Source organism: Poecilia latipinna, unplaced genomic scaffold (assembly GCF_001443285.1).
Source record: "Poecilia latipinna isolate Pla-1442-1.1 unplaced genomic scaffold, P_latipinna-1.0 Scaffold643, whole genome shotgun sequence".
Classification (NCBI taxonomy): Eukaryota; Metazoa; Chordata; class Actinopteri; order Cyprinodontiformes; family Poeciliidae; genus Poecilia; species Poecilia latipinna.
This window is the reverse complement of record NW_015113259.1, coordinates 188,374-213,231: the sequence shown is the minus strand read 5'-3', so window position 1 is coordinate 213,231 and position 24,858 is coordinate 188,374. Positions and strand designations below refer to the sequence as shown.

At 36.3% G+C, this 24,858-nt stretch overlaps 1 protein-coding gene across 8 annotated transcripts in view; it reads right to left on the bottom strand.

The window, feature by feature from the left end:
* The window catches only part of tcf12 (transcription factor 12), a 96,388-nt gene that overhangs the window by 66,620 nt on the left and 4,910 nt on the right, over positions 1-24,858 (bottom strand). For 4 of the 8 annotated variants that reach the window (XM_015043657.1, XM_015043661.1, XM_015043662.1 and 1 more), the window contains exons 1-4: positions 15,935-16,118; positions 15,051-15,139; positions 14,063-14,135; positions 5,120-5,193 (exon numbers count right to left, since the gene is read on the bottom strand). In XM_015043657.1, coding sequence (XP_014899143.1) covers positions 5,120-5,193; positions 14,063-14,135; positions 15,051-15,122 — 219 coding nt within the window. In that variant the 5' untranslated portion in view covers positions 15,123-15,139; positions 15,935-16,118. Of the gene's footprint in view, positions 1-5,119; positions 5,194-14,062; positions 14,136-15,050; positions 15,140-15,284; positions 15,310-15,934; positions 16,119-23,103; positions 23,124-24,858 lie in introns of those variants that run through there. The other 4 variants (XM_015043659.1, XM_015043663.1, XM_015043660.1 and 1 more) reach the window with 4 other exon arrangements.

Sequence of the window (24,858 nt, the reverse complement as noted above, 5' to 3'; positions counted from 1 at the left end):
AATACAGACAACTGACTACACATAATAATCTTGTTTATTTTCTTGCAAAGTATACCAGTTAAATTATTATCGTTTTTGGTTTTTTGGGGTGTTTTTTGAAGCATTTAATTGCTTCAAAAAATTACCAAAAATCCAAACTAGATTATCTTAATGTTAATTAAAACCTAACTTTAAAGGACGCATAGCTCTGAGTGCTGCATCCAGACGGTTTGCATGACAAGCCAGTAGCAAACAGAAGCTTTTCCCTCTGCAATAAGAGACAAGAACATACAACACGGGTAAAACTGAAATGTAATATTTTTAAAATATGACAAACACGAGGAGCCGCATCACATGGTTCACCCAGAGGAAGAAGAGAAAAACTTGTCTGTCGTCGTCAGCAGACAACTGAAGAGCAAGAAGTGTGAAAGTTCACCGTTAGGGGAAAGGCCAAGCTAATTACAAAATCCATAGCACCAAAGTTATGACATCACTATTAGCTGTTAGGACAGCCACTAAATAAGTGGAGTGAAATGTTTATTAAATCTCATTCTTGCATTTTTCTTGCTGGATTGTTTGGTGTTGGGCTGCTCAGAAGAAGCATTGAACATGTTATTGTACTTTGACATTAAATATTTTCTACCATTCTTCTTTCTTTCCTTCTTTTTTGTAAAAAAAAAGGGCCATGTTAAAAATAACACGGATTAAATTGAATTACGGATTACACTTCCATGCCTTTTATTGTTTCTGTTTAACCAGCTTGAGCTTCACATGTGAGCTTAAATTATTACATTGACTAAATCAAAGCTTTGTCATCATCATCATCGTTTATAAATTCTGCGATATCTAATAGCAAAAACTGATTAGTGCAAATAATTTAAGGTAAAATTCTCCTGGTAATGAACATAAACACAAATACTCAGAGAGTGTACCAGCACGCTGTCTGAAACACAAAGACGCCACTGTGTGTTTTTCCTACATTAACAGCCTTACTGCTCTGTGTTTGCTGCTTTGAGTCAGTTAGATCATCAATCACAGGTCCCTCATCATTCCCAAACACTGGTGGCCTACATCTATCTAAGACACTAACGCATCCTGTCATGGCTGCCACGGGGCTGCGTTTGCACTACTGGGTAAATAACTGTCAGATAACTATGGCAGCAAGCAGGCCAGAGCTCACGCCTCGCTCCCCGATCACTCACCGCACTGTTTAAACAGTCATTTCTTCACACTCTGGGCAGCATCCCAGGTGAACGTGTGGCTGCATGTGGCTCCTTGGGAAGTCATGATATGGTCGTGATGGATGCGCGTGGGGTCGGGTATCAATTGGGGCAGGGCACGTGGGAGAAGGGGGGCTGTCGTGCGGTGGCAGCGGGCACAGCCCTGCCTGTCAGAGCGCCAGTCTGCAGCCGCGGCTGCCCAGGAAACAGCGGCTGGCTGCGAGCCAAGGTCAGCGCGGCAGGTCTCTGGACTGTTCACAGTCGACTGATCACACATTCATAGCGCACCAGCAAACAAGCTCAGGGACAAGACTGAATTCCCTTTGTAGCCGACTGAAGGATGAGGCACGCAGAATTTCTTCCAGCAGCCTTGGACACATTTAGTGAATAAACCATAAATTGATTTTCTTTAAAGTTTTTGATTCTGTTTTTTTTTTTTTTTAGTATACTGAAAGAAGTAATAGGCACGTCTTCACTTCATCGAGCAAAACGGAGTATTTTTTGGTGAAAGAAAGTCATTATGACCTCTTCTTACACAATGAAAGAAAAGAAAATGTGAGGAAGGTCTTAAATACATAACATATTTCTAAAGAGAAATCTTAGGAACTTAATCATGACTGAAAACATTCAGAAATATGCAAATTATGCATCGACTCAAACTAGCTGAATAAAATGCCAGGTCCTCAAAGAAAATAAGGCAAGCAACATTTAACCCAACCTGTTATAAACAAAGTATGAGATGTTCAAAGTAGTCAGGTTTGGTTTGGAAACATCAATAAATAAAATCTAATTATTCACACAAACCATTTGTAACTAATGGTTCTAACTTTTCATTTAATAATTTTTATGTAAATTATTGATCTTGTATTATGCTAGGTGAGTTCTCAGGTTAAACTGCAAAGGTAATTCAAGCAATTCTTTAATAATATCTAATGACTTCAGTCAAGTAATCATAACCTTGAAACAGAAATCACTAATGTTAACATTTGCTTTTTTAAAACGCTAATTGGTCAAATTTACACTAAAATTCTTTAATTCAAGATAATGAATTCCCATCCCTATTTTGGAGTGGCCTAGTCCAAGTCTGGACTTCAAATGAGATGCTGTGGCTTGACCTTAAACCCTCCAATGTGACGGAACCAATGAGATGCTGTGGCTGATGGATGGTGATGGTGGGCAATGTGAACTTAAAATGTTTTATATTATATTGTGATAATGATAAATATGGAGATAAAACCATTTATTACTCTTTTATAGGGAACTCTGATGTTGACATACACCCATTTGTAAAACACTTCTCGGGACACTAGTTATACAAATAAAAGTCATTTGTATCACTAAACTTCACACAGTAGCTGTATTAATCATGTTTTTAAATTTATTGATATTTGCTGATGCTTTCATTTAATAAAAAGCGGAGAACATTGTTAGTAAAGCTAACAATCCAGCAATATGGACAGTTTTGGGGGTTTTAAACATTAACTGTTATCATTACAACAATAAATCAAAAATCTTTTCATTATAAGTAGTATATCACAATAAATAATAAATAATACAATAAATGCCCATCCTGAATGGATGGACAACATAATGTTAAATAAAATAGTAAAAAAAAATAGCTTTATATTCAAGTCTGTGTGAGGATAAGGATGTGCAGCTGTTTCAGAGAGTGCATGCAGGCCTTATGGATGTGCAAACAACTGTCTGCTGGCTGACGCCGAGCCGTGTAATGTCAGAACCACTCATTTATATGCACCTGGAGCGAAGATATCTCAAGCTTCTCTGTCTTCCAATTCAAATCAAGCCGCCTATGTTACCATAGCCTGTAGATGTTCATTCGGGAAGGGCACTGAGAAATAAACAAGGTAACGCAGGCCGAGTGGCTCTGACATTTAGCTGAGTTCTAATAGAAAGTGACAGGAGATTGACATTAACTGGAATTCATACAGGGCATCGGGAACAGCCAACGTGTGAGAGACGAACAAACAGGCAGGGCTGTTCACACTTGCTCATACAAACACTGAGAGCTTCTTATTTAGACGCAGGAAAGACATGCAGTGAACCTCTATGTAAAAGTTGATATAATCACACAAATATCACGTTTAAACTGCACAACGATTTAAGATTGGTGATTTAAAGGTTTACACTGAGAAAGGCAACACAGTTTCAAAAGATAAAAACTGGATAAATTATAGTTTATTCAAAATAAAATCTGCATAAAACTGTTGCCACTTCTTTCTTAGATTTTTTTTTAATATTGTTTATTTCCTTTTAACTCTTCTTCCAGTTTCTTTTTAAAGTCTGTTTGGCTGTGAACACAACAGGTTGACCTCAGCCACATGAAATAAGTCTAGATTTTGCTATGATTTTTATTTTTATTTTCTTGGGATTTCGTTCAGATGCTCAGAAGGCAAAAAGCTTGTTGTGACTGTAAGACGTAGAACATCTTTCCCCGTAAATTTATATATTTGTGTGCGTTTTCTTTATTGTGGTGTCAAAAACACAGCCCTTCATATAAGCTCCTGTGACAGCAGCAGATGAACAGCAGTGACCTTCAGCAATACAACCGTAACTGATGATTTTATCTCACTGGTTACACTTTGTAACTTAGGTTATTCTCTATTTTTAAGAACGATGAGAGGATAAGCCAAAACCTGTGAATTTATTCACTTGAAACTGAATTAAAGTCTCTTCAAAGTTAGAGGAAGCTTGTATCATTCACATTTTTCATAATTAAAGCCTGAAACACATCTCAAAACAGAATTAACCACAAACATACACACAGAAATCTATTATCAATCCAGGAGGAGCTGTGGTTGTTTTCATTTATAAGCCAAACAGTTTGAAATCCTAAACCGTTACTCTGAATGAATGGGTTTACTCTGTTTTTCTCTGCTGATAACCGTAAGTCATTTTTTAATTGAAGTTGACAGAAAATATGAAGTGATGGCGAATTTAAAGAAATACGACTGAATTTAAAGTTGAGAAAAATCCAACCAGTTTGAAATGTTTAGCACCTCATTTCAACAAAACTCTATCCAATAGTTTCTGGTAAATAAAAAGAACCATCTACCTATTAATGCCATTTTCTGCAGTAAATATTAAACCCTGTACACTCTGGTAAAAACAGTGAAAACAGAAAGTGGTAAAGAATTGACCCAGAAAGATAACTGCTGTTAAAAGTCTAATATGTTTAGTAATTTTTACAGTTTTCACAGTCAAACACACCTGATCATTCTGACATTTAAACAGATGGACTTAAAGATTTAATGGTTAATTAATTGATCAATAAAAGATTAACATACAAGTAAATGACAAAGCCTGTTTAAACATAAAAGCTAGTTTTCCTATAAGTATCACAGTTAAATACAGATTCGCTTATTTCTCAATATTACACCACTAACCAACGAATGTTGAGGTTTGTATGACTTTGTTGTACAAAAAAGAAACTGCAGTTTCTGTAGTTTTAATCAGACTGAAGAAATGTTCAGGATTTCAGCCAAACAACATTTCTCCAGGTAACATTTGTTCCTTGTTCAATGTTATCATCAGATATACAAGATGTAGTTTTGCATTGCTTGTAAGGCAAAACTGAATTTAGGAGGAGCTAAAAATGAAATTTTAGGTGTTAAAACCGCTAATCACCTACCAAGAACTGTAATGCAAACATTTTTACTTTGTGCTTTAAAAGAGAAAAACAACACATTTTCTTTTAAATGAAAAGAACTTAAACATTTTAAAACTAATGAATTCACTCTGCCAAAGAGAAATGTGTCTATAACAGGTCAAATAACACAACAGGCTCTGGGAAAAGGTGAGATAAAACACTGTGAATTCCCCACTTTGACGTAATGAGTGTTAAATGATGCGCCGTGGAGCAGAAAGGCCACTCAGAGGCATTAGATTGTGGGTCATCTTACCCGGGAGGATTCATAGGAAGGACTGGACTCGCCACCTGGGGCCCAAGACGCTTGGTTGGTCCGCTCATCCATACCTGTCAGAACAAGAGATGCACGATTCAGTCAGCAAGTCCCCCCAACTCTCACAGTTCAAACCACATTTACAAGTCACTGCTTCACACTTTAACTGAATGTATAAGAAGAAAAACAAACCATTCTTCACAACATGCAAGTTTTAGCATTGCACATTGTGTTTATATGTGTACACTATAGATTTAAAGAAAGATCTGAGCTAATAGTAGTTGAAAAATAAGTTTACTTTTAAATCATCTTAATGAAGATGTAGGTTGTTTTCAGGTAATCTACAACATGAACAACTAGGGGATGTTTAATTTTAATATCACAGAAAAATTAACGCACACTACTCTGTTTTATAACCTTACAAAATTAGACATCCTTTTATGATTTTTAATGATCGGTAGGACAACAAATATCAGCATTTGTTTGCATCTTACAAAAAAAAAGTAAATAAACCTGGTGGAAAATCCTTGTAAAATGAATAGCAAGCTTTAAAAAGTGGCTAGCCTTCAGGTTAGCAAATGGGCTGCAACAATTCCCTGAGTGATTCGAGTACCTCGATTATTAAGATTCCTCGATGAAAATGTATCTGCCTCGAAGCTTCGTTAAATTATGTTTTCTTATTTAGCGCACCATGTTCCAGCCGGATCATTATTTGTGTTGGGCAGGGCTCTCATTTCCGCCTATGAATTGTTGCTAATCGCTAGCAGCATATCGTCTAATTTTCTGGGTTTTCAGCATTTTTGGAGGGACAGATAAACATCCTTAAACTGCCTGCTGCGATGCTTGGAGTACGAGAGACAGAGAGAGAGATCCGATTACTCAATTAATCGTGAAAATAATCAATAGAGTACTTGATTACTAAAATATTCTTTTACAACAGCCCTAATATCTAGTGAAAAAATGCCAAAACGATGTATTCAAAGACCTTACCAAGCTCGTAAGCTTAGGTTATGTCATATAAATTAAGTAATTTATATCACAAAAAGAAGTATTTTGTCTCTCAAACCGGAGGGGCCTGGAGGTTTCATGAAAAAGGCCCTTTAAGTATAAATGCTCCATGGACCTCTGGCCAGTAAATAACAATACATAAGAAAACAATGTATTCAAAGACCTTCAAGCTCTTAAGCTTAGGTTATGTCATATAAATTAAGTAATTTATAACACACACAAAAAAAAATCTTGCTTTATGCGAGTGACTGGCATTAAACACTCATCGCTTAATGGAAAGGTTGGCCCAGTTTTAGAGATGCACTGATAATGCTTTACCCATTTCTAGTTGTCTGAAACTAAACCCGTCGATTCTGTTTTGCCAATTCAGATTTGTAAAATTAATTTTAATTACATTTGACGATGTTGGTTGTTGCTCTTGCAGGCTGAAAATTATGGAAGTTCTTGATGCATTTTATGAAAATGGAAACAATTTTTGGATTTTTGTTTTGTTATTCCATCTGCCAGCAACCAGTTAGAGATTATTAGTGGAGAATTGATCTAACCCTGTTATGTTACCATCAATACATAAGAAAAGAAATGTGAAAATGCAATCTCTTCAGATGTTCAAAAGTTACATGATCTTGTTTATTTAACTTTAAATGCCTCGACGACTTTATTGGTACATATGCTCCAAATGCACCAAAAGGCGACCAGCAACTGGAAGATTTGATGCAGGCCAGGCTAAGCACCTGAGAACTGAAACATGATAAAACTAATTCTTCAGACGAACAAAAACCTCCATCTCATCTTTCAAAAGACAAAAAGAAACACACAAAAATCAATAATGCCAACCAAACTGTCAACCAAGACCATCTGGCATATGTTGAAAAATATAATATCTGGTATTTACAATCTAATTTATGTGATATAGCCATTAAGAAATATTTGATGTCTCGCTTCTTCTTGCTGTTAAAAACAATATTGTGCTGTAGTATCAACAAAACCGCAGCAACGGAGCATCTACATTTATCGCATTATTGATTATCCCTCTTGTAATTCCATCTGTCTCTGTAGAAAGCAATATAATATGCTCTGCTTCAAGTTCAAATAAAGAAAATCAGATTTCAAAAAATGGGTGCATTTGAAAACAATAATACTCAACGAAGCAAAATATTTAATTTTATTGTGTATTTTCTCCATTCACGTTTCACATATTTTAGTAAGACCCTTCAATCCAACAAGGATGACCTTGTCATGAAAGAGGTCAAATTAATAAAGACATTTAAAGCAATCAATAATCGTGGACTACAATGTGTGCACCTATTTTTAACTTACTGAGATTAGAGAACATTTCGAGGTTGATCTGTATGGTTACAGTAAACATACAGAAAAATTCAAATTTGATGCACAGAGGTCACGTAGGTTATTACCGTTAGTCGTATTTTTATCCTCCTTGATGGAAACAAGTTCTTCACAAGAAATTTGTACAGCTAATTATACACTTGTGCAGAAAGTTGGTGACATTTCACTACCCAGAAATCACGCTCCAGTGAGCAGAGCTGTAGATTTGAAGTTTCATCCTGACAAACACGAAGCCTCGCCGCTCGCACGTTGTAGATTCGTTTCCTCTTCTGCACCGCCGCTATGGAAAAACTACACACGTAATTTGATCTCATTTTCTGAATTTTGGCTGAGATGTCTTAAATTTTTAGCTCTGATACTTGTGTAACTAATTCAAGCACTCCCATTGGTATTTGAGCTATTTCATTGTGATGCGTTTCAGCCGAACAGAGAACTTTCACACACAAACTGCAGCAGCGGTCAGTGTTTGCAGTCTCACCTGACCTGTCTCTTCACAAACCCATGAGAATTAGAGCAAAACAATGAAAGCACTGGATTCAGTGAAAGAACAAGGACTTCAGAAATCTAAGCTGCTGTTAGCAGACTCTTGCAGAGCCTAACAATAAGAATCATCTCAGATGTGACTAAAAAGAAGAAGAAGCTACCTCTATGCTTTCTTTGTCAAATGTATTTGGATGTTTTTATTTCTCAACATTTGTGGTGAGAATCCTGTTTCATAAAGTAATTGTAAAGGGGAAATGACAGAGAAAGCCCATAGGTTGCCTCTCATAACTGATTGCTCTCTGCTGGACCATTAAGAAACAGCTGCACCCTCTCAAAACACGGATTCAGCAAGAGCTTTTACAACAGGAATACAGAGGCGAGTTTTGGCATGAAAGGGATCATTTCATAAGTATGAACTACAATACAACACTATGCAACAAGGCTGAAACTCCACAGAGCATCAGCCTGGTCATCAGTGGAATAAGTTCCCTCAATGTCAACTATTTATTGGATCTTAAGTATTTACACTGGGAATTTTCTCATTTGACATAATTGATTTCAGCAGACAAGAAAACTGGGCCATGCAGCTCTAGTTGTTGTTTCTTTTCCTGTCATTATCATTACATGCAAAAACTTCAAAATGATTAATCGGATTAATTGTGATTAATCGATTATTGAAATAATTGTCAACTATTTTACTAATCAATCGTTAACTGGAGTACACATACTTAAAAACAGTTGTTTGAAGACAGAACACATTCAGAGCTGTAATTTAAACAATACATTTAAGACAAAAACATCTTTATCTGCAGATAGGTTTTAGCCAAAACTCCTCAAATGTTAGCTTCACCCTGTTCAGATTTACTAAAGGAATTATATTTTAGGAATAACATGTTTGTTTTCTTGCTTAAAAAAAGAAATTGAGCTATTGGTCTATTTTAATGTATTTCTAATGTATAAAAACGTTTTAAGTGGTTAAATGAAAAATATGTACTATGTGCCTTTTTTTTTTATCAAACAAGATTTAGCCTAAATCTTCTTTGAATTGCACTCGGATTACACACATTAGTAGTTGAAAACCGATGTGCCACCACCAAAGGTCCTGGCTAAAATAAATAAATAAATAAAATTTCTCAGTGGACTAAGGCAAAAATAATTAAAACTTTCCATGTCCATCCATAGCCACACAATGGTTTAAACCAATGTCACCAGATTTAAGATAAACGGAACACTGTCGTTCTATTGACCTTCAGCGATCCGATCTACTTACTTAACACTAAATATAACCTTTTTTTGAAAAATGTCAATAACCCATATCAAGTGTGGTTTAGCTATTTTCTAAGACTTCTGAAACTGCGGGTACATCAGATTTGCTTATCAAGCCTGATCTTTAACACAAACTGTCAGCACTGTTAGCTGCAAGTAATCAGATTTTTAAGTAAGCTGATTTGTGAAATCTAATCTGAATGGCAATTCAAACTACCTCCACATGTGATTTTCATCTGAATTACATTTCGTGGATGAGTGCATGAGTGCTGCAGCAAGAGGACGACTTTTGGATTATTGAGAATTTGTTTATTTTATCAAATGTGTAAATAGAAATGAGAAGAGAAACAAAGTGTCTCTGGTTTTTACATTCCAATATATTAGCAGATTTTACTTCTAGTGATAAATGTTCAATAGTTAATTCTGATCTTTGCAGACCAGGCTCTTTATTTTTAATATTCTGATATACAAAGCTGCACATGAAGCAAGGCAGGAGTGAGGATCTGTAGGACTGTGGTCAGGAATGAGTTACACACAACCAACCAATGCATCACTATGCAGCGCTGAAAGAAAATTAGCTACTTCACAATGGGCTCATCAGGTCTGCATCATCAACACAGCTGGAAGGGAGAAGCGATGAATCTCTGCTAGAGCCATTTTCCCAATCCATCTTCTCCAGCATAATTTTCAAGGGTCTTTGCCCGTCCCACTCTGGTTCAATTATCAGGCTATGCCCAGCTGAGATGCAATAATCCAAACCTTCATTCCCAGCAATTTCCACACTCGTGTCTGCACACTCACTTGCCTTAAGTTCACTAGCACTTATATAGGTGCTTCTTCCCTAACCTTGAAGATCTGAGAGACAGGCGCTCTGACTGTAGTCTGAAGGGGGGATTTACCCTACACAGGCCCTCAGTACTGGAATATTCAAATGAAAATGTGTGCAGATGCAATCTAATTTTAGCCTCCTGAAATTAGAATCCACTCCAGAGGTAAAGTCGTGTAGGGGCCTGTTTGCTGAAATCTGAAATACTAGACAAGGATGTAAAAAGTCCAGCCTGATTCCAGACTCGGCTAGTACTTATCCATAAAACGTCATACTCGGGTCATCTTTTAAATGCAAATCTGCATCCCAGGATTTCTATGACGCACCAAATTTTCTTCTCCTTGATGGAAAAATGCTTTTCCATTTTAAAATTGATTACAGGTGTACCATTTTATGTCAAACTGTCAGAATAATGGGCACTAGTTCAAAAGATTTCAGTGCAAAATTGTATATAACATAGTGCTTCTATTATCCCCTGTGTGTGTTATGCAACAATTCAGGTGCATGTAGCCAATTGAAAACCTTTTGTTGCCTGGTGCAGTCTGTTGCTGGATCTAGAAATGTACAACAAACCTGTTTTGGCTGCAGCAGAAAGCCATATATTTACGATGAATGCCAAGACTCTGCTCAGATGACAGGATTTTGAGGTCAGTTCAGTCGACTTTGAAGTCGTTTCAGGAAAAAAAAAACAGACATTTGGTGTCGTGTGCCAAAGAAAGACCATTTTAGTTACTGTAAAAAGATGCAAAAGCAACCATCTGTGGCTGTATGGGGCGCATATTTGTGAAGGCACCGCTGATGGAGAGGCATTTATTTTGAATTTTAAAGGGACTCCAGCTAGCATGAAGGCAACACCTTTTCCACTAAGGGTTGCAGACATTCAACGGGGCAATGCCAAACCTCATTCTGCCCCACTTACAAAAGCATGACTTCATAGACACACAATGTGCTCAACTGACCTGTTAGCAGTCCAGATCAGACTCCTCTTGTAAATGTGTGGCAAAGAGGCCTCTTGCAAAACAGCACAAAGAAGGTTCAAAGTTAACATTTATGTATTTTTTAAATGTTTTGGAACATGTGTTTCCCCTCTTATACGTTCCATTTAAGTTAGCAGGTCTGTATTGTTTCTGTTCTACTTGCAGAATGGAAGGAGACCAACTTTCAGACAATTAAATCTATAAACAGATTTGCACTGACCAGGCTTCTGCTGCCCAATACCGACTACTGGTTTCTTTGAGGTCTAATTTGCAGATTTTAGTCATGTTTTTTAAAAAAAAAACTCTCAAAACGTAACACTTAAAAGAGATTAAATGCGCTACAGCTTCTTTTGAATCACACTGAAAAGATGAATCAACAATTGTTCTGATGTTCATTAAACTCAAAAAGTGAATCAAATTACGTCCTGGGAGTTAAGGTGGATATAGACCAAATAATTAGTAAGTAAGGGAAAATACATTTTCAGTACTTAATCTGCAGACTAGATGATAAATTGGGTAAATAAAATTGCAAGTTTTGTTAAATATAATTGGCCAACTGATTTTAGCATGTCTATTGACAAGGCAAGAGAAACAATGAGCCAAACCTATTAAAACATTATCAAGTGTTCACGCCTGTGTCATACAAATTCCCTTAAATCTGTTGCTATCCTGTCATGTCTAATAAAATGCAGCACAAGTATTGAAAAACATTTGTCATGTAGATATAAAATGATGCATCAAACCAGGTTTTATGGAACATCGAGTCTTTTCATGTCTTTCAAACAAGAGTTTCGATTTTGATCCCCTCCTGTTCTGAATAGGACATCTGCACTGGGATCAAGGGTGTAGACCGTTAGAAATAATATGAGGTCTGCTGTGTCAGATCATTAGTTCACTGTCTCATTTATGTTCTCATATCTTATGATCAACCGAATGTCTGGGAATTAAATTGCAAAGCTCTGTGAGAGCCCTCAACTCGTCAAGTAATTATCAGCTGAAGTAATTAAAAAGTAGGTCAAGATATCAGTTTCACTTTCAGCTTCAAACATCCTGCAAGCCACACTCAGCCATTAGCGCAGACAGAGTGTCTTCATAGTCTTGTATGAGATTAAGCAATGTTATTGTTGGGTCACTCATCCAATATTTGTCTTTTGATTTTCTAAAATGTCCAAAAAAACCTGCCTAGCTTACAAAATGTGTTTGTTAAATTATGTATACTGCTTAGGAAAGTGATACTTATTTATCTTACTACACTACAGATAGGAAAGCCAGACATCCAATGGTGTGATAACCAATAAAGTTTACAGTAGTAGTTAGAAGTTGTATCCTAGCAACACTGGTGTAGCCTGTACAATATTCAATTACCAAAAATGTGCAGCAAAATATCCAAACAACCTTTTTGCAGAAATGAGCAAGGCATTTGTAGACTGAAACAGAACATGTTTGAACACTGTCAGGAAAATTGTGTTTTTTACCATCATCACAGTGGCTGACCTCGTCAGATTTTACTCCATTTTACTCAGATGAAATTATAAAAAGTTAAAGCAAAAATACTCTGTTTTAGAGGCCAAACCCAGTCTGCTCATTTGATGTCTACACATGTCACTGCATTCATTTATCGAACACAACGCTACGCCCCTTTCTGTGAGAACACACACACTGTGATGATTCAGTCCAGTTTTAGAAAACCTGCATGTTACTGAAAGCACGTTAATCTTTACACATTTGTTCTGAAACATTTGGGTAGAAAACAATAAAAATAATAATTATTAAAATAAATATGGACAAAGATGCATTATCTACAAGCTTATTAAAAATCATAATGTCATTTTGCTGTCAGACAAAAGATAATAGTCAGAAATAGCTGTATTGCTGTAATGCTTAATGCAGATCTCAGTGCAAACCAGGATAATGTGACATTTCAAATCTAAAACCAGACTCTTTGTCATTTGTTTTACTGAAGAGCACCCACAAACATAATCCTTCTCAGCTGAATGATTAGGTATCACAAAAGCCATCGTCACAGCTCCACAGGTCATGTGTGACAGCTCTGTTCTCGTTTCTTTGTCATTTCTCCTCAATGTGTGTCTTTCGCTTCACAGATAACCCACTACAACGACGGCCTTTGTGGGTTCGCACAAGACACACTTTCAGGAAACATAATGCTCGATTGTTGACTTTCTCTAGTGGCACATGAGACAATAGATGTGCTTCAGATTAATGTCCTGTAGTGTTTATTTCTAAAGGAAGCGATCCAGAAGAAGAGGGGCCTGAGCTCTTGCTAATGCAACTAAGCCATTCACAAACACTCAAGGGGAATTTAGATGCTCATATATATATATATATATATATATATATATATATATATATATATATATATATATATATATATATGGTAGGTAATTGTGTGGGAGAATTATTTAATGGAAGGAGCAATTATCAGTGCGAGTTCCTCACTAACAGGGAAAAAAGGCTCAACAAGATGTTTCACCACCCCTTCACACTACACAGTATAAGCAGCTCCAGCACTCACATATGCTGAAACTAATTTCCTCTAAAACATCTCACCGCAAATCCTCTGTAATAACAGTCTCTGCAAGCATCACAGCACCTGATCATTCAAGCCTAAACACGGCTGATTTATGCATTATTTATTCATCGGACAGTAATGCAAAACATGATTAACATTCACAGTGGTGTGCTATAATTGCACACAGATCAATAAAACATGTCTATGGTCTAAACTGCGCTTTGTTCAACTTCTTTACTGCAGCACCGCTCCACAACCCCAGGTGGGGGGTTCAGGTTTCAAGCGCCAGATGTGAGGAGAACACACAGATGAATTACAACCAAGACTGAAGCCTGAGACACTTTTCCTACAGACTCCATTCATAAATAACTCTGGGAGCAGCGCGAACAAAAGCAAAAGACGTCCAGACATTGATACATTTGTGTGCAGACTTCAAGCAGGAATAAACACAGAGCTCATGTCAAAGGGTTTGCAGAAAATGGAGAAAGGTTTAAGGGATCAGTTCCTACCTGATGCACTGAACTGACTGCTTCCAAGTGTGGTGGGCCTATTTTTCCCTCCGCCTACAGGTGGAGAGAACATCTGAAAGCACAAATACAGACACAGATCTAAAACCACACCAAGGACTCGGCTACGTGGAGCAGAGATGCACAGTTCAGGCTTTTCCTGTCTGATACTGATTTATGTTTTTCTTTGAGGATTGAGACGCTGACTCCAATTTCGACCGATTCAGATTTTTTTCATAAGTATAATAAGACATAAGACAGCAAGCCCCTTAACAGAAAAGTAATGTTTGTAATTTAACGTAAAACTAATGCATTAAAAAAATCATCTCATTTATGCAAGCTGGAGCTTCGTCTGATTTTTAGTAAACGCAACAAAGTGCATCATATGTGGTTGATTTAAGGAGGAGGAAATCGAAGAATGTTTTTTTCTCTCTAATTTTACCTGCCAATTAAAGGAAGAACAGACTAAAGTAACTCCTGAGCTTAACTCAAACTCTCCAGATTAATTATTTTTTATCTCAAATAACTTGGATCACTACATTTACAATTTCACAATTACAGTATTGTGATTTTTTTTTCCAAACCTTGATCATTTCCAGACTCACTTAGCTAAAAACAAATAGACATAATTTATATCCATCACCATTTTCAACACCAGACACTTTTACTATTTGACAGATGCTGTTGAGGTTAAAAATGTGCTGACTGTGAGTATATGGATTCCCCTGCAGAGCCAAACAGAACTAGATAACTGTGGGAACATTTTAGAAATAAATCATGTAAAAACTGGGTGGACCAATAACTTGGAGGGGAGTGGACTGCTAGATTTGTGGCGAATGGATGCATACAACCTTGATAGTTCAAATTTAAAACACAAAGAACAACGCAGTTGACTAATGGTGAAATAACAAAAAACTCTATATCTGCAATGAATTTTTAAACCTCAAATGTGAGATGAATCACACCAACAGGTAACAACAAGGAGTCCTACCGCACTGAAATCCAGCAGGTCACTCAATTCCTTATCAGTTCCGAGAGCGGCAATCCGCTGCTGAGGATTCATCCTGACGATCTAGAAACCTGGGAGCAAAAAAACACAATAAACACAGAGTCTATCAGATCGCATCTCTGCTGCTTTATTTAACAGCGGGGTCTAGTTCCACAGGAAATCATCTCCACGGGAGGCATTTCTTATGGACGCAGAATTTAAAAAAAAGACCATCACCGTGAAGTAAACTTGGCTCTTGCCGTTGCCGTCCTTATCATCATCACAGAGATGAAGGCAACTTAAACACATTGTAATTGATGAAATGGTGCTAAAGCGTGTCATAAACACATTCGGTTTGTATCTTTTATTCGCTGGTAAAGAGAGACGAGGGAGCGCTCTGAATGGATGCGTTAAACCTGCAGCATCGCATCAGCGCAGGAACAACGTCACTCCGTAACAACACCGCATGCTGATTGTTACACATGTATACGATCCGCTGATAATGCTGCAATACGCCTTGTTAATGTCAGTGGTTTCTGGAGCCTTGCATGTAAGCAGGGAGATGGTTTTCCCTGCGCTGGAGCACCTAACGTTTCTGGGCTAGCCGCGGCTAACGCTAGCTGCACTTACTCGTTCATATGGGCAGATGCAGCCTCTTACTACTGGCTTTGTTGGCTGTACAACGAGGAAGACAGTGTCGTTTCGGCGGCTAAAACCTAAATTAAAGACGGGGTAAAGACGGGCAACACAGACAAACAAACACTGGACGTGACAATCTCAGTGTCCAGCTCCAGAAAACAAAACGCAATGATGGTCTATATCTCTCTCAACTCCCAACTTCTTTCACGGGTCCGAAAGCTTCTGGCAAACTCCCCTTGATTTTTTACCTGTTTCTCGATTAAAATCCGGACTAGGGTGATCTGGTGAAGAGTCGCTTTCTTCCGACGCGCCTCGCAAATGCAGAATTCGGGTTTAAACGGCGATACGTGGGGAAATATCCTCTATATATCAGTTACGAGTTTCCCTTAGGCAGACATTTTTGCTTTGCAAAAAGCCTCAGCACCACGATGACAGCGGCTGTTGTATCCCTCCGCCGAGGGTCCCACACAGCGGGAGATGCTGTGGCAGTCACTCTGATGAACTGCAGCTTTATCACCGCATTATTACCACTGTCCTCACATGTGATGGCTTTATGCACAGCTGCGGCCACGATATCATCCATAATGTGCCAAAGTTTCAACAACTAACCTGCTAGAGCTTATGGACCAGTGTTATAAGGTTAAATTACAACTACAGGCCAATACATTGTAAATGTGTCTAAAAGGTGTTGTAGTTTGCGGCTTTGCTGACTTTTATAGGAAGAAGCACAGCGGACGGTCAATCCTCACAAGGCTGTAGTCATTGTTGTTGCTTCTGTCTTTTATTTTCTATCCCAGTTTTTTCTTCCACTCAACTTTCCATCAGTGTAACAGCACTTTGTGATCAGCCGCTTCTTTAGCAATGACCTTTGGCTTACCCTCCTTGTAGAAGGCATCGCTGTCTGTCTTCTTGATAACTGTCAAGTCCGCAGTCTTGTGTGGATCACAAGTCAGCTCTATTTATGTTTTAACACTTCTTTCTTAATTATCTAGTGTAATATTCCATTTCTTGAGAAACATTTAACATATCTTATTTGTGAACTGAATCTTAGCATCACTTTATGAATCTTTTTTTTAATACATTAAATTTTCAATGCTATTCTAACTTACTGAGATGTGCCACATTTTTCTGTAATATCTATTTTATAAAGTCTAATTTAAAGAGCAAACTTAGAAAATACCTTGTAAATAACAAGTTCAACCAAGACAAATATCTTTACAAAACATTGCCCATCCCTTTGTTTGTTTTTCTGTTTGTTTCTGTCAGATTTGCTGAATATTTTTCATCAAAAACATCATTATGTAAACTGGATTACCTTGTAGGTTTCAGTGTCAGTCTTTAACTCTGTACATTTGCTTGTCATATCTCGTAAAACTTTAATTGTATTAACTTTTTTCGCTTTTTGCTAAGGGCTGCTGCTTGTTTTTATATGTTTTCTATAAGATAGTTTGTTAAAAAATATTTCCATCAATGTATTCATTTGTATTTTGTTGGAGTGATTTCTTTACAACTTTGAAAAATACTTCAGCTCTTTTTTTCCCCAAATTTGTTTGTCTTTACATCTGATGTACATGCTGCATTATTACTGCATGTTTCTAGTTGTTTGCTTTGTCTATTTATATTACTTGAAATATTTTTTTATGATGTATTGCATCTTACTCTATGTGAGAGTGATTCCAAGCAGAAAGTTTTCTTAAAATTTTGTGTCTTTTTCTGACACTGTGCCTTGGCACAACTTAGCAGTTCCAACAATACTGGGAGAATTCACTCCTTCTTTTGTATTTAGGTATAAACAGTAATACTGCTATTTCTTGTTTGAGTGCATTTGTCACTACAGCTAAAAATATATTTAAAAGAACAGTATTGTGTCTTTTCCAGGCACATACTGGCATTTTATGGCACAACCAAGAAACTATGTTACCTTCAGGTGTCATGAAATGCTGTAAATATCAGACGTACCTTAAAAGAAATTTGACTTCACAACTTAACTCCTTGAATTTGGCCTCTGTCCCTTTAAGAAGTTACTTCCCCTAGCACATCATCACAGCAATGCTTCTCCATTGTGCCTTTTACTTTTCTTAGGAGTGTTGGACTGAAAAATATTTGTATGATGAGCTCAGCAGACATCCACCAGGTATTTGCTAATTGCTGCTGCTAGTTTGTAAGAGTGGACAAAAAGGAAGTACAGACGAGGGCTCCTCTGGGAGCTTAACTGGAGACTGCAGCTCCGAGGTGAAGATTTGGGTAAATAGGCAGAGCTTTGGGTAAATGGGCGGAGCTTTGGGTAAACGGGCGGAGCATTGGGTAAATGGGCGGAGCTTTGGGTAAACGGGCGGAGCATTGGGTAAACGGGCGGAGCTTTGGGTAAATGGGCGGAGCTTTGGGTAAACGGGCGGAGCTTTGGGTAAACGGGCGGAGCATTGGGTAAATGGGCGGAGCATTGGGTAAATGGGCGGAGCTTTGGGTAAACGGGCGGAGCTTTGGGAGAACAAACATTTAGGCACCCCGAATGGTTGCTATGGCAGATGTAAGGATTTCTCAAACATTCATGAAAGAGTCAAAGCAACACTCCAGATGTGACTATAATGAGGGGGAAACATTATAACTTCATATAAAGCTAAAAAGAAAAGTTGATTTTACATTATAATTCCCCTTTAAACTCTACAATAGCAGAGGTTTAAGCCACTACTTTTACACTGTTCAAACCTAATGTCATTCTACAAGAGTCTGACATTCCTGTACTTAAAGCCTTCTTGTTTAAAGGCTTTCAACAAGCAGACCAAATTTTTGATAATCTGGTTTAGTTATCCTACAGATGCTTACTTTGAAAGCTTTCTAAATTATTACTCTCAATGGTACAGGTCTGCTGACCCAATGTGATCATTTGATGGTAGATCGGACATTTTGTAACTCCATTTTCTTTTCCTTCTTCCTCTCAGTCAGCTGTCTCATTCTTGCCTTTATTTGCAAGACTTTAACTTCCTTTAACTGCTTAAACTTTGGAATGATTTAACTTTTCATGTCTAGTCAGCTGAGACTCAAAACTTTGCTCAAGATCCATCTTTATTCTTTGGCGTTTTATTTAAAATTAAACAGAGATTGAGATTCTTTTGTGTATTTGTTGTTTGTTTTAGCCTTACTTTTAAACATCTTTTTCAATATTGTTGTTTGTTTCACTTTATTAAATTGTCCAAATCTGTTACAATATAGATAAATTGACACTGACATATAATATTAACCTTTTTTACTTTTGCGCTATATTGTGCTTTTAAAACTTGAATTTTAGTTTGATTTATTTTTGCAATTCTATGCTAAATATGATTTGTATGTTAAAAAAAACATTTTGAGCACATTTCAAAAACCGATTCATGTTAAAAACACTAAAAGTATGTATATGTTCAGCTCTTGAAAAAAATTAAGAGACTGCTGCAGAATTGTCAGTTTCTCTGATTTTACTTTTCATAGGTATATGTTTGAGTAAAATGAACATTGTTCTTTTATTCTATGGACTACTGACAACATTTCTGCGAAACTACAAGCAAAAATTTTGTATTTATTAGCAGACAATGAAAAAGGTGTAGCGCTTTCAGATCTCAAATAATGCAAAGAAAACAAGCTCATTTGACATTTAGAAACAACAATATTGATGTTCTAACTCAGGAAGAGTTCAGAAATCAGTATTTGGTGGAATAACCAGGCGGTTTTCAATGGGGTTCAGTGCAGTGGGCTTTTAATTTTTTCCACAGCTGTATATAAAACTACCAGTGGAAACATAATCTTCTATAGAAAAGTCTGTCTCTGTTAAACCAGATAAAAGGATCACCTGATTTTAACGCAAGAACTCGTCTTTTCCACATATTTCCACAATGGTGGAACAATGTTTGAACTAACCAAACCCCTGCCTTCTGATGGCTTTATTATTAAACTACAACAAGTTAACCCATAATGTGCAACTTTCACCTGTCTCAGGTCTGCATTGCTGTTATTTTTTTTTGGGCAATCAAAAACCACAAATACATCCAAATGTCCTGGGATTTCATAAGGACCTAAAAAGACTTGCTGTTCCCACCACTAGCAGAAAAAATGACTCAGTAGAGGGAAATTGTTCTTGAAAAGTTGCTGTTCCAGCATTGGGAGCAACTGCTTACACAGCAAAGTAACCCTCTATATACAGTATGAAGAGGGGTGTGCATACTAAACAGATTACCACAAACTGTAAACATGTTCAAAGGACGTCTTTTAAAAAGGTTCATAACCACAGCAGAGCTTTTGCGCTGTCATCATGTAGGGAAGCTCAGCTAAATATGCTTCTTTTTTTACAAAGATGCAACAATAACATATGGAAATGATTAAACAGACACAAAGAAAGCACAAGAAATATTTGAGCCTTCCTCTGCTCCACACACGGCATGTTTCTCATATTACAACCCAAAACTTGATGATTTCTGGACATTATTTCAGCTGATTATTGCTCATGTTTAGATGAAAAATACCTGCTGTAGTCCATTTCAGAGTTTAGGATTCTCAAGTATGTCTTTTTTTTGAAGATTTTGATCAAATTTATATGACACCTTGAGCCATATTGGTTGCTTCTTAGCACGTATGCTGCATCTTATTTGAACTAGAAGTCATGCTTGTGTTTACTGATCCATGTCAGTTTTTCTTTAACTTAATGCCAATTTGAAAACACACAGATATGAATAGGTTTAGTTTGCTTTATTGTTATTCTACATAGGATCTATTGAACCCAGAAGTGGGTTTATGTAATAATTTTCTTAGCTCTTTATTTAGTATCCGTCTACCGAAGAGCAGACTAGAGAGAAATACACCTGCTGCTTACCTGGTTGCTGTCTAATGAATCTCATATGTAATTTATGTCTTGAATGTATGAACATTACATATTGGGGTATCACAGTTTATCTTTATGATGATAGGTCATACATTTGATAGTTTATTTTTTGGAGTACTTGTAATATTGAATCTTTAATCTGTACTTTCTGTTGTTTATCTTAGGGTTAAATAATGTTCATTTGTAGATTATGCTACCTACTTTTTGGAGGATGAAAAAATTACTTTGGATTTTGTTCTTTACTCCGCTTCAAAAGTGTTAGTGAAAAAAATATTTAGATATGCAGCTCTGGAAAACATTGAGAATCCACTGCACTGAACTCTATTGAAAACTTCCTGGTTTCTCCACCAAATAATTTCTGAACTCTTCCTGAGGTAAAACGTCAGTATTGTTTCAAAATGAATATGAACTTGTTTTCTTTGCTTTATTTGAGGTCTGAAAGTACTGCATCTTTTTGTTATTTTGACCATTTCTCATTTTCTGCAAATAAATATAAAATTTTTGCTTGGGATTTCAGAGACACATCAGTAGTTCATAGAATAAAAGAACAATGTTCATTTTACTCACACGTATTCCTATAAAAAGTAAAATCAGAGAAACTGATCATTTTGAAGCAGTCTCTTAATTTTTTCCAGAGCTGTATGTGCCTCCAGGTTCTACCAGTAGCATCGCTACCAAAATTTACGAGAAAATGTGTTTTAGCACATCAAATCATCTGATGTGTGGATTTGTAAGTTTGAAGCCAGACTGTTAGATTGTTTAAAGAAATCATAAAGGTTCAAGCATTTGTTTTGAATCTACCCTGCATTGTAAATTCCAGCATCACATTCATTAAACCTCTTGCAGTTCTGCTCTGGTTTTTGGTTTCATGTGTAGAGCAAATAATCAGTGGTCCAAACTGTGGAAAGTTGTTAAACCTACTGAATTTGCTCCATGCAGGTTTGTAAGGCAAATCTGGTGTTTGGGGGATTTTCTATTGGAAGAAAGCTTTAAGTTGAATTCTGCTTGTGCCACAATGTTCTTAAACTTTAAAGTGTTTTACTTTAAACTATGATAAATGTTTATACTTTATTGAACTTTATGCTATTGTTTTGGATTGGAGGCAAGCAGTGATGTTGCTTCAATAGAGAGAGGAGGGAAATCGATCGGTTGATCCAGATTTGCCTGATGATCATCACATCCTTTTTGAAATGTCATTAGTCCATTTTTTTGTACATAAGACAATATCATTAGACCACTGCTTCAACAAGACAAGTGGTTAGTAGGTAAAATAAATATTATCTGTAATCTCTGGGTGTTGGTTCGTCACCAGAGGTTTCCTCTCCAACCAGATCCAGATGTTTCACTAACAGAGGCCTGTTCTTTCCACACCTTCATCAGTGCTCGTGCCAGAACCACCAACACATTTGGATCCGTCCTCAACGAATTATCTAACGTGGGAGAAAAATATCTGTTTTCCTTTAACACAATGGATCCTACAGTATGACAGAAGATTGTTTTTGTGTGTGAACTGAATGAACTCAGGTTGACTTGAGCCACACATTGTTGAAATCCATCAAATCACAACATATTTTCTCTCAACTTTATTTTTTTGGAGGGTCTTTATAAATTGAGCTGTTCTCAATTTCTTCATAGTATTTTAAATGCCATAAACAACTTTCTCAACATTTGTATGTGTGGGAATTTCCAAGGTAAAGACAAAACGTATCCACATCAAACATTGATGTGGTTTTGTTTGTTTTTTTTACTGATCTCTTTTTCTGGAAATGACTGATAAAAAAAATGTTTCCTGAAAACCCCTGACTTTATTTTGCCATACATCACCAACCACGTTATTTCTGGCACAAATATTTCTAAGACCTTTACTCCATCTATTCCTCTGAAATGTACTGTATCCAGTGAATGTGGTGAACTATATCTTACACCAGCTCTATAGAAATGGAGTCTAGTGTATCATTGTGATGCAAAAAATACTAAGAAAAAGTGATAAGGTAATGTTTAAAAAATGGTTTATTATAAATATTACAATAAAATCTTTTGAATCAGACTTTAAATAGTTAACATTTTCCCATAAAACTGTGAAATCTTAAATTATCATGTGACTTTTGTCATATATTCAAAACACTTTTTTATACATAGAACTTTTTATTTACAACGTGGTGACAAAGCATTCAACTGTTTTTTCTTGACCATTTCTCAGAATAATTTTTTGCATGAATTTGAGCATAATGCACTGAATGCCAGCAGTTTTTGAAGAATGAAAATGCTGTTTCACAGAGTCAAGATAAAAAACACAAAAACCCCACAGATTTAAAGCTTTATCCTTGAAAGTTAAATGAAAGTGTGTGAGGCTCCTTTGCTGTGGATTACTAATTCCAGACTGCCACCTGTTGGTCAGATCTGTCAAACTTCTCCAGCAGCTACTCTATCAGAAAGTTAACCCACATTCACAGTTATATATATTGTATTTTATCACTCCACACTAATCATTATAGAGCAATATTGAACATTTAAAGATATAGAATATACTTTTATAATTATTTTGTAAGCATTATCTGTTATACTTACCCAGGGAATATTGGAAACACTGCACTGCATTGTATTTTCTGTTATCTTTAAGCACAAAACATTAAATTTCAAATACTTTATATTGTTCTGTACACTTAAAATCACAGTGCATCAGTTCTGGTGTCGCCTAATAAACCAAAGTTGACTCTTCAGAGCTGATTTGCTTCTTGAGATTCTTGGAACCTGGTCAGAATACGTCCACTCTCCCTCTGAAACAGCATCTTTCCTTTTCACGCAAAATGCAAACTAATGCAAAATGAACAGTTAAAATTAAAACTGCACTGGCTGAGCTTTTCCAGACTTTTTACGGTCTATACATTAAGATTCAGATACACGGTGCTCTAGTTTCTACAATGTACCAGATGTTGACTCAGTATTATTACTTCAGCATAAATCATGGAATAAAGACTCTTATCCTTAAATGTCTTAGTTAAGAGAATCAAATCACACATTTTTCAAGTAAAAAAGAAAAAAAAGAGAGCATTTTGAGGCTCGTTCTCTCCAGGTTAAGTGACATACAGCCTGTTGTAAGTCTTCTAAAGGAATAGTTTACTTTCCTTCTTTTCATTGGTACTATGTAATTAAAATATGCCCAGCTTTACTCTGCAATTACTGCATGGATCAACATGGATGGACTTGGTTTTTCTTCACTCATATATCATTGGAAGTTCATGTAGTCTTTTTTACGTCCACACAACTTCTTCATTTTATATATTTTTTATGAAATGTGTTTTTTCCACATTGTACAGATTTTAGCGTTATTATTATTATTAGTGGTCGTAGTAGTTATAGTAGTATCCATTTTCTCTTCACTCCTCGAGACTCAGGGAGATTTTAAAATAAAATACATTTGCTTTTATTCTCTATAAAAGGAATTTGAATCACTGAGCAACAGTTCAGGCTTCTTATGACATGCAAGAAGCTTCTGGTTCAATAGTATCTTAACAAAGAGCGTTTTAAAACATACCCATGTTCTGGATATTTCTGTGTGTGGTGACTAAGGTTTAAATGTTCTGAGTCTGCCAAAAACTCTTTAGTGGACATCACTTCACTGTCCCATAAGGTTGTGGATAAATATTTCCAATGTATCTTTTTTTTATCACACTTTTTCCTTCCACTCAACTTTCCATTAACACAGTTGGATATAACACACTGTATACAGTCAGAGGCAATAACGTTTTCTGGCTTACCCTCCTGGAGGAGGGTGCCGGTGCCTTTGGACAATTGTCAAGTCAGCAGTTTTCCTTTGATCATTATAAACAATCCTCTGTTAAAATGTGTTGTTGGTGTTCTTAAATATAACTATTTTAGACATAAGACATCATAAAATTCTCAGAAACATTAGAAAGGTATAAATTTCATTGTTTAAACTAAGTACATTTCCAAAAGGCCTCTGATGACCTTCATCAGCTTCATTGACCAAATGTATTTTTATCTTCAATAAATGTTCTCTTTTTAACAGTTTTCATGATTTTTGTTGTGTTAATAGCCCAAGACCTTAGCAAGAAGAAATGCAAACTAAACAGTTAATAAATTAATGTAATAAGCCCCTAAAGCATTATTACAAATTATTTATGTTTACATAAATGCAGTTTTGTTTTATGTGCCCTGGAAAGCAAAGGCAGGTGACTCACTAGCAGAGGTGGCAGTGTGTCTTCAACATATATTTACTGCAGTAAAAGTAAAAAGTAGCTGTCCATAAAATTACTTAAAAGTAAAAAGTATTTGGTACAAAAAAAAAAAAAAAAAAAAAAA